Source organism: Leptonychotes weddellii, unplaced genomic scaffold (genome assembly GCF_054177405.1).
Source record: "Leptonychotes weddellii isolate Sample4059 unplaced genomic scaffold, ASM5417740v2 HiC_scaffold_210, whole genome shotgun sequence".
NCBI lineage: Eukaryota > Metazoa > Chordata > Mammalia > Carnivora > Phocidae > Leptonychotes > Leptonychotes weddellii.
The window spans coordinates 1-11,016 of NW_027797255.1; the positions used below are offsets into that span (position 1 = coordinate 1).

General features: G+C 43.9%; 1 protein-coding gene across 2 annotated transcripts; it reads right to left on the reverse strand.

The window, feature by feature from the left end:
* Nucleotides 1–5,796: 5,796 nt before the first annotated feature.
* Nucleotides 5,797–10,576, reverse strand: TLR8 (toll like receptor 8). 2 transcript variants are annotated; one of them, XM_081810252.1, is made up of 2 exons: nucleotides 9,287–10,576; nucleotides 5,797–8,971 (listed from the first exon to the last, which is right to left on the reverse strand). In XM_081810252.1, the coding sequence occupies exons 1-2, from the start codon at nucleotides 9,371–9,373 to the stop codon at nucleotides 5,846–5,848; spliced, it is 3,213 nt and encodes a 1,070-aa protein (XP_081666378.1). In that variant the 5' UTR covers nucleotides 9,374–10,576; the 3' UTR covers nucleotides 5,797–5,845. The 2 variants fall into 2 exon arrangements, with proteins under 2 accessions (XP_081666378.1, XP_081666379.1); XM_081810253.1 differs by having other exon boundaries at nucleotides 9,647–10,569.
* Nucleotides 10,577–11,016: the final 440 nt, after the last annotated feature.

Sequence of the window (11,016 nt, forward strand, 5' to 3'; positions counted from 1 at the left end):
GGAGAAGCAGGCTCCCCGCCGAGCAGGGAGCCCGATGTGGGACTCGATCCCAGGACCCTGGGATCATGACCTGAGCTGAAGGCAGCCGATTAACCGACTGAGCCACCCAGGCGCCCCAAGATTTTTTATTTTTTATTAGAAAGAGAGAGTACAAGCAGGGGGAGCAGCAGGTAGAGGGAGAGGGAGAAGCAGGCTCCCTGCTGAGCAGGGAGCCCGATGTGGGGCTCGATCCCAGGACCCTGGGATCATGACCTGAGCCGGAGGCAGATGCTTAACTGACTGAGCCAGCCAGGCGCCCCTCTTTCTGCTTTTAAAACAAAACAATCCATGTCAGAATAATGACTGCCAACATACACCTGGAAACATTTCCAGGGGCTCACCAGGTTGGCTGACTATCAGGCTTTCAAATCAGCATTTCCCAAAGAGAAAGAGAAACATTAATTCCAGCAGATGCCTTGCAAGAAAAAAAGGAAGCCATGGTCAAACAAGTTTGCGACACAGCGTAATATCGCTCCCTCTTGGAGATCACAATGCCTATTAGAAATACTATAATAGGGCGCCTGGGTGGCTCAGTTGGTTAAGCGACTGCCTTCGGCTCAGGTCGTGATCCCGGAGTCCCGGGATCGAGTCCCACATCACGCTCCCTGCTCGGCGGGGAGTCTGCTTCTCCCTCTAACCCTACCCCTCTTGCGCTCTCTCTCTCACTCTCTCAAATAAATAAATAAATAAAATCTTTAAAAAAATAAAAAATAAAAAATAAAAAAAATAAAAAAAAAGAAATACTATAATAACCAAGCAGTTCCCAAATGTATTTGACCTCGGAAACATTTTTGGTGGAGTGCTTACTAACATGGTATGGGATTAACTTGGGGAAACTTTGCTTTGAATGGGGCCATAGAACCTGTAAACCAGCCCATGCTGACACCGTTCTATGAGCCTGATTTCAGACTCACTGTTATGATGTATTTGTTTATGGACCATCACATGATCTCTATACAGTGGTAGCCAACTTCTTCTGTTTCATGACCTCTTCCCTTGGTTCCTTCTCTGTCTATGCTATACTTGCTCTGAACCAGAGCCTGACATTCAGATAAGAATGCAAGTGACTGTGGTGCCTGGGTGGCTCAGTCGTTAAGCGTCTGCCTTCGGCTCAGGTCATGATCCCAGGGTCCTGGGATTGAGCCCCGCATCGGGCTCCCTGCTCCGTGGGAAGCCTGCTTCTCCCTCTCCCGCTCCCTTTGCTTGTGTTCCCTCTCTCTCTGTGTCTCTCTCTGTCAAATAAATAAATAAAATCTTAAAAAAAAAAAAAGAATGCAAGTGACTCTTGCCCAAGCTCAGAGCCTCCTGGAATCAGCATCATGGCCTCCAAGATTGTTGGTGCTATATGGTACCCAAGAGTCGACCAGCATGCTTGCTACTGGGACTGGGAAAGGGGAAAATGAAGGGGGAAGAAGCCCAGCCCCCTGCATAGATGTCACAGTGTGACATTTGACAGTGTGACCTCCTACTCATAGCTCATCTGTCCTAGTGTGCAGCTCGAGAAGTCTCTCTGAACTTTCATTCATTCACTCATTCACTTGAAAAGTATTTATTGAGGGCCCTTATTGTGTATCAGGCATGGTAATCGACATTAGGGACAGAGTGATGGGCAAAAGGCAACTTCCCTCATCTCTGAAGCCTACAGTCCTAATGGAACACCCATGTGTTAATACCACTCCATCCATTTCGCTATTATCTACCCAACCAAACTTGTGATAAATGCTAAGACGATAGTATAAGGGGGCACCCAAGTGAAATTTGGAAGTTAGGGGAAAGTCTCTCTATGTGACATTTAACTTCTTCCTGTAGGATGAGCAGGAAGTAGCTAAGTGAAGTCTGCAGGAAGAGGTGACTCAGGGCAGTGGCCTGTGTGTGGGTGCTGAGGCAGGAGAATTTGGTTGTTCTCAGCATTAACCAAAGGCTACTGATGGGGGTGCTCAGAGCGGAGGCTGGAGGGGCAGGAAATGGGAGGTCACAGAAGGCCTTGTGCATCTTGCTCAGGAGTTAAGGTTTTTAGACTTAATTCAGCAGTCACACCTTTTACAAGAATCACTCTGGCCGCTGGAACTGAATTGGAGGGGCCAGACTGGATACCAGGAAGCCAATGGGAAATGCTGGCCAGGACAAGGGGTGTCAACGATAGAGTTGGAGATGGAGGATGGGTGGGAAAGAAATTTAGGAGGTTGAATCATGAGTGCTTGGTGAATGGTTGGGTGTGGAGTCAGATGAAAGAGTCAACAAGGAGCCTCAGGTTTCTGGCTTGGGCAACTGCATTTGGGGCTTTTTTTGCAGACCCAGACATTACTCTTGATCATCTCTGCTCTTCTGGTGTTATCATTACTGTGATAACTCAGGAGCTATCCCTAAAATAGTCCAGATACAATGTCAAAGGAGAGGAAGACTGGGAAGATAAGCCAGAGGGGTCTTTTCTTTCTACCCTTAGAAATGCATTTCTCGCTAGAAAAGAAATAAAAAGAGTCAAACAGCTTCCCAGTGGCAAAATTCTGCTATCATAAGTGCATTTTGGTTTCTGTTTTTCTGTTAATATCTTATGAATTTGAAATCTAGTCTCTTCTCTTTGTACACTGGAGGGACATTTATAAAGACCATTTTCCATTTTGGGTCATTAGCACAGGAAGTCCTGAGATGTCCCCGTCAGGTTTAAAACAGTTATCCCCTGCCTTGTATCCTCCAAGACTACATGATTTCTGAGTAAGACATGGGGCTTTATCAATTCCCCCATTCCCTAAAGGTACTCAAGGGCAGAGGGGAAGAGAACACAACTGTGTAAACTTCTTTTGTACTCATTGGAAATAATGGCTACTATTATGGCTTTAAGTTCAAGGATAATGACAGTGGAAACCTGACCATATCACCATAATAGTTTTATTAATAGCTGAGAGGGAAATTGCCTTTATTCTTTCAACAATCATAAATGACTTTCCCATTCACAAGGGCATTTTCAACTTCCACGAAATTCTGAGTAACTTCCAAAGAAGAAAAGCTGTGGTCGTTTGAACTGTGTCCCCTGGCCCCCCTCAAATTTTATGTCTAAGTCCTAATCCCTAGTATCTCAGAATGTGACCTCTTTTGAAAAATAGGGCTATTGCAGATGTTCTTGTTAAGATGAAGCCTCACTGGAGTAGGGTGGACCTTTGATCCAAAATGACTGGTGTCCATGTAAGAAAAGAAGAGAGACATGGAAGGAAGACAGCCATGTGACATTGGAGGCAGAGATTGGAGCGATGTATCTACAAACCAAAGAACACCGAGGATTGCCAGCAAACACCGGAAGTTAGAAGAGGCAAGTAGGGACCCTCCCATCAAGGTTTCAGAGGGAGCATGGCCCTGCAGATACCTTGATTTCAGACTTCTAGCCTCTAGAACTATGAGACAATAAACTTACATTGTTTTAAGCCACCTAGTTCATGGTACTTTGCTATGGTGGCCCTAGGAAACTAATATAGTTGTAATATTTGAGAATACCTTGGAGGGGAAAACTGTTCGTGACCTTCATTAACTTTTGATTTTGTCAACAGAACACTACCAAACTGTGTGAGCCTCACATAGATCCATAATTACTAATGCTACTGAAAATTCTACCTTTTTCTTTTACCAAAACAATCAGGAAACAAATGAATGAGCTTCTACTAGACAAGGAATGAACGTGGCCTCAACAGGAATGATCTGTACCTGCCCCCGCCCACCATTCTTTTGAGGGTGTACCTTCCTGGAATGATCCTGCTTTTAGATATTTGTCCCCATGCCTCAACAAACTCAAGCATAAATACCTTCCTATAAACATCATGGTCATGGTCACAAAACAGGGTCCAATGTGACAAAGCTAAAATTGTCCTTGGCAAACTTGTGCTGATTTCCACTTTGTCCTTATTAAATAACACTATGACATACCATTTTGTTCAGTTCGGGGTTTTTTTGAGGGAGAGAGAGCACGAGCGGAGGCAGAGGCAGAAGGAGAGAGAGAATCTCAAGCAGACCCCACGCCCAGTGCGGAGCCAGACAAGGGGCTCGATTCCAGGACCCTGAGATCATGACCTGAGCCAAAATCATGAGTTGGGTGCTTAACCGACTGAGCCACCCAAGCGCCCCCATGTTGTTCAGTTCCTTAAAAACAATTAAAGATAACTCATCCTGCAAGATTAACTAAGAGACTACTTAAGGATGGATGGTGCATTGGGGAGTTTTCTTCCTTTCCTTCTGAAGGGACTTTTTTAAAGCTTGGCTAATTTCCAGTTATTCTCAGGTAAATTTCCTAAGGTGCCTCTTCAAGATTCATACCTGTAGTGGAGGGAGGAACCACGGGGGTAGTAGAGGTGGCAGAGAGAGCCAAAGTTGTTTCATTTGGGAGAACTGCATAAAGGGCACCAGGAGGTAGGCATTCTGACTTCGTCTTCTGAGTGGGGAGTAAAGATAGAATTAATTCCTCTATTAATAATTACCTTAATATAGAAACTTCATCAAAACTTTTTGCCCTTTGGTTTTTGGGGTTTTTTTTTAAGATTTTATTTATTTATTTCACAGAGTGAGAGAGCGAGCACAAGCAGGGGGAGTGGCAGGCAGAGGGAGAGGGAGAAGCAGGCTTCCCGCAGAGCAGGGAGCTCAACATGGGGCTTGATTCCAGGACACTGGGATCATGACCTGGGCCAAGGGCAGATGCTTAATGACTGAGCCAACCAGGTACCCCATGCTCTTTGGTTTTTACCAAAGATTTTTTTTAAGTATTCCCAAAAAACCCAGTGTAGATGGCAATTTCTTTTACATTATAGATCTATTCCCCTACTGTATATTTAACATATGCTCACCATGTGAAATGAAGTATTCTTAATCATTCAGGATTTACAGCAATGGCAATCGGCAGATACTTCAAATGCATCTAATTTGGCTGCATACTTTAAAAAAAATGGTTAAGAGATAAAAAAAAAAAAAAACACCTGAAAATATCCCTCTTAAGCCTTTAAATGGCCTCTAAACCTTAGAGGTCAAATATTATAGCCAATATTTATAAAAGTATTTGTAAAAGGAAGACTAATGCAACCACAGCGTAATATAACCCTGTAGCCACGGATAAATCTAAATAGCAACTTGACATCAGAACCATGAGTTATAGTTACAAAAGTTCTTGGATACTGAAAAGAAGGTGTAGCAAGCCAACTGTTAAGCTGGCCAACAATAATCCCTGCCTCCTGGTATTCACAATCTATGACCAAGAGGGCAGGCCAAATGGCGTGGCCATTTTGGTCATGGACTAGTTTCCCTGGACTGAGGTGATGACTCCCACAGAGCTGGCAGGACCTGCGATTTACTTCTAACAAACAGAATATGGCCCAAGTGATGGGATATCACTTCCCTGATTAGATTATCAAAGATGGTGACTTCCACCTTGCTAGCAACCTCTCTCTCGCTGGCTTTGATGAAGCAAGCTGGCACGTAGGAGAGATCCCTGTGGCCAGAAACGGAGAGCAGCCTTTGACCGACAGTGCGGGAGGAACTGATTCCTGCAAACAACCACATGAGTTTGAGCTTGCAAGTGGATCCTAAGCCTGGGAGATGCCTGTGGCCCTAACCGACGACACCCAGCCTGCAGCCTTTGAGAGACGCTCTCACTCAGCGGAAGACTCAGCCACGCCTCACCTGCACTCCTGACCAGAGACGGTAAGATCACAAGAGTGTGCTACTGTAAGCCACTAAGTTTGGGGGTAATTTGTTACACAGCAATAAATACCTAAGACAGAAGGGTAATTGCTTTGCATTTTTATTATGTTGGTGAACCGTGGCTTAACACCAGTTAGTACTGTTTAATGGAATCAACATACAAATTGTTATACCGGGAATTGTTTTCAGTTAAGACCACATTTTTCAGACTTTGCCAAAACAAGCCTTCCGCCTTGGGGTTGTCCGGCCATTGAAGGATGGAGCTTTTGCAGATCCTCTGCCGCAGCCTCAAATACTGAGAATGCTGTAACACTGGCTCCAGCAGAATAAATATAATCACATCCATATTCTCATCCATGAGCCGCTGCAAGGCCAAGTAGAAAGCTGTTTTAAAGTTCCAGTTCTGGGCATATTCTTTGGTTAAGACGAATATGGTTTTCTTGCTTTGGTTTATGCTCTGCATGAGGTTATCGATGATGGCTAATCCGGGGTCCCAGTCCCTCTCCTCTAAACAGAGGAGCACGTTTTTCCCTTCACTCTCCTCTAGGTGGAAGCGCAGCTCATTTATCACCCAGTCGGTAACAGAGGCATCTTTGGTGTCATAAGACACGTAGGCATCATAGAAAGTTTGGGACGTGGAAAGAGACCTGTAGCCTTTTACCTTAGCTAAACACACATGATAGATAAACCAAACATCCCAGTAAAACCAATGGTGACCCAAGGCAGCCAACATCACAGTGATGGTGATCAAGGATGTGAAGAAACACAGCACTGCCGCAATGGTATCTGAAATACAAGTTGTTAGCTCCAGACTCATGATGCTCTTCCCTTTTTGATCCCCAGGACTAGAGCAGATGATGTCTGTCAACCTAGGGATTGTGACATTCAGGTTTTCATCTATCCATCTTCGAAAATCTCTAATGTCACAGGTACAGTCAAAAGGGTTTCTACCTAGTTCCAAAATGGTTAAACTGGTGTTGGTCTTAGTTTGAAGCGTGGATTTGTTGATCATCTTCAGCAGGTTGGAACTCAAATCGAGGTGGATCAGACTGCTGGCTTCGGAAAGAAAGCTGGAGGGCAGGTGAGAAATCCTGTTTCGATGCAGTAGCAGCGTCCGCAGGGAAGGCGTGAATTTGGAGAGGCTGTTAGTTACAGAGGATAGCCTGTTTCCACTCAAGTCCAGCACCTGGAGATGTGGAAACTGTTGGAGTAATGTCCAGTTAAAGAAATTTAATGCGTTATTATTTATGTATAGTTGGATGAGACTCTGGGGCAAGTTCAGGAAAGCTTCATTCGGGATGCGCCTAAGGTTATTCAAGGATAAATCGAGCCGTGTCAGATTCCTGAGACTTGTAAAAATTTTCCAGTACTTGTCACCTTCAGCATTCCACAAAATGTCAAGGCGGTTTCCACTGAAAACTAATTCTTCCAGGGACATGCTTTTCAGGTCTTGCTCCGTTAAAGTATAAATGCTGTTGTGGCTCAAGTTTAAAACTTTCAGTTGTGTTAAATTTTGAATAAATCCCAGGCGGTGTGTCACCCCTGCTATTCGGAAGTAGTGTGCATTGTAGCTGAGATCTAGAACTTCTAACTCGGGCAGATCACGGAGAGCGCTGTCATCGTCAAAGTCTAGTCTATTGTTTGTCAGATCCAAATATTTGATATGCGGCACAGCTGAAAATTCAGTCCCATGTAGCACTTGACCGTTGCCATTTGAAGACAGATTTAAGCAGGCAATGTCATGAAAAGCTTCAAATTGCTCTCGCCCAATGAAGAAAATACTGTTCAGGCTTAAATCTAAGGCTTTGCCATAAACTGAACATTGTGGCCTTATTAAAGGATTGGTGTTATGATAAAAATTTGAATGTGGGTCAAACTCAACATCCGCTGAGCGTGGCTTAAGGACATGACTTGGAGAAGAGGAACCACTTAGGTCATTTTGCTGGATATCATTTACCAAGGGTGATATTCTGTTTTCTGACAAGTAAATGATCGTCAGGTTGGAGAAATTTTGGAAAAGTGTAAAATTAATTTGCTTAATAAAGTTGACGCCCAAGTTGATAGTCTTTAGATTTGAGAGACTCATCAGGGGCTGGAAGTCTTCTGCTCTAAGTTCCTGGAACACATAACCTCTTAAGTGCAATGCCTGGAGCAACTTAAGATTAGAGAAGTTTCGGGAAATATTAATATATTTTGGATATTTCGCCTTTACGTAGTTAAAAGATAAGTCAAGTATTTCCAAGGAGGGCAATTTCGTTAAAAATTCCCCAGAGGCCATTTCGTCAACTAAATAATTGAATTCCAGATGCAGCACCTTCAGATTATGCATATTCTCAAACCACGTTGCCGGAATCTTCTGGAGGGAAGTGCTAGAGAGGTTCAGGTAGCGAAGTTCCGTCAGGGTTTGAAAAGCAAGAGGATGGATCTGAATTGAAGAGCCTCCTTCACAAGGTGTACAGGGAAATGGGGCGTTGAAACACCTCGGACAGTTCCCGCTTAAATCTAGCACTCTTAAATTTCTCAATCCCTTGAAATCTTCCTGACTGATGGTTTTAATCTTGGCGTTGCTAAGATAAAGTTCTCTTAGGGAGTCTGGCAGTTTAGGTGGCACATGGACAAGCTTATTAAAAGACAGTGACAGCACCTTCAAATTCGTAAGACTTGCAAACGTTCCATCTTCTATGTCGAAAGTTTTATTATCACAATTATTGCCAAAGTAGCAGTTCCAGCTCAAGTAGAGCCTTTCCAGATTCGTAAGCCCAGAAGTGTTCTTTTTAGTTACCCAAATTATGTTGTTTTGAATTAGACTAAGTTCCTTCAAAGACCCTGGCAAGCCAGCAGGTATTTGGTGTAACTGGTTGTCTTCGAGCAGTAACTGGTTTAGGTTTTGTAGGTTGAGGAACGCCCCATCTGTGATATTCATGCCATTTTTGTTTGTATCAGGATTTTCATTCAGGTGTTGTGCATTGGCATTGTGGTTTAGATTTATTTTAGTGAGATTCTGCAGCCCTTGAAATGATTCATTTGTTATGTGTGTGATGTAATTATCAGACAGGTCTAGTGCTGTCACATACTTGCCCACTGTTTGGGGAACTTGTTGCAGTCGACGGCTGTTGCACTCTGCAATAACAGAGCCATTTTGTCTTCTCTCATCACAAGGATAGCTTCTAGAATAATCTGCTTTGGTGAAGAATTCATAGGAATCAGAGATGAGCAGGAAAAGGCAGGTCAGAAGCAAAAACAGGAGGGTCATGTTTTCCTAAGGAAAATCAAAAGTGGAGGCACGAAGTTAGATTTGCAGTGTTGACTAGGCATTTCACCATGAAATTAACGGTGCTTCACCACACTGTGCATGTGTTTTGAAGTGTGAATTCTCGTACCAATTAAACGAACTGTGTTAAATTAGGTTCGGAACAATTTCATTTAAAAACAATTTTTTTTTCTTTTTCAAATGTGTATTTACATTCTAGTTAGTTAACATACAGTGCAATATTGGTTTCAGGGGTAGAATGTAGTGATTCATCACTTACATACAACACCCAGTGCCAGGTTCAGAACAATTTTAATTTCTCACCGCATTCAGCTTCAAGGTGCTCAAAGAAGTTGAAGTGAAACTGAGATGATGATGGTGAGAAAGCCCGGGAAGCTTTTGCAGAGGCATTCATCGAGATGCCCCATCACCATAACGGGTCTGATGCTGGCCTACGGCTATGGTTCATGCTAGATCTGTAGCACAGCAAGCTATAGAGTCATAGCTTCGACCTATTAGCAGAACTCTTGATGAAAGTTGGCCCGTCCCAAGGAGAGTTCAGATCCAGCTTTCGTTATGGTATCATCTGAGATCTGCAAGCCAGAGTCACCTCTACCTTATCCAAATTGCCATCTCTCTACACAACCGTATCTCTCATTGGCCTTCCCCACAGTTTTTCTCTACCTCTCCGGTGGTACGTATCCGGATCTCTTCTCTCCTGGAGTGACGGGGACACGTTCCGTTGATAATGATAACAAAGTATCAGGTAGTGTGCTAACCATAAACATTTTCTCACCCATGTTAATGCCCGGAGCAACAAAATGAGATAGGTTCTATGTTACCCACATTTTTCGAGGGGAGAAACAAACTCAAGACACTTCAGTGGCTTTCAGAAGGATGATACGTTGTAGAGCTGGATTCCAGTCATTCTGATTCCAACAGTAGCCATGCTACACCACCTCACTTTGAAGTCTTTGTGTCAGAACAGTACCTCGATTGTTATGTGTGTGATGTAATTATCAGACAGGTCTAGTGCTGTCTGCACTTTTGACGGCACTCAAAAAACAGACTGTGGAACGGCTACCAGTACTCCTGTGTCCCTTATCATATGAACATTGGCGCTAATAGCTATTCTTTGGCTAATATGGTAAACTTCTGTAGGGAAGACGTGATGTTTTATATTTTCACACAACCTCTGTAACACTCAGTAGAGTGCCTCACTTTGTGCAGCTCTCTCTTAACCGAGGGCTGAGTATATTACCTTTGGTAGTTATACGATGCAATAAACAGATTAATGTGATTGGTGTGATAAGCGTTGTGGTCAAAAGAACTCTCAAAATCTTATTTCACTGGGTCTGGAGACCAACCTTCACGAAATTGTATTTTTCACTAGAGCCCAACTCCTGTCCTGCTTGTGAGTTTGGCCAGGTAAGCACTTCCTTTTTAAGTTCTTCTAAAGCTGAGGGTTAATGAACTAACAGTCACTGTTATACCCTTAATATGTGGATAGTGATTCTTCTGAGGATCAGTGATCACTGCCAGTTCATAGCAGGCGAGGAAGAGCCAGCTGCTGCAGAGATGAGAAATCGGGCGAAACAGAACTCCCAGGCATTCTCAGTTGCTTGCAGTTATTTTCAAATACAGCGCTACCCAGGTGCCGCTGCTTGATGTTTTACTTTTACTAAAAGAAAGCCGGGCTTTACCTGGTTTGGGAGGCAGGATCCCCAGAGGGCCCCTCTAAACCTTGCTGCCTCCTGCTACTGCTGTCACCGCGCTATGTCATGCGGCCAAAGGGAGATTATCTAGATGGGCCTAATTTAATCGTATGTGCCTTTAAAAGCAGAGCGTTTTCTCTGGCTAGCAGCAGAGAGGAGAATCAGAGAGGTTGCAAGCAGGAGAATAATTGCACTCACTCTTGCTGACTTAAAGGTGGAGGGGGCCACTGACAAGGAACGCAGGCAGCCTTTAGAAGCCGAGAACACTGCTCTGCCGACACCTGGCAAGGAAACGCCCCCTTCCCCATGCTACAACCACAGAACTCAAATTGACTGACG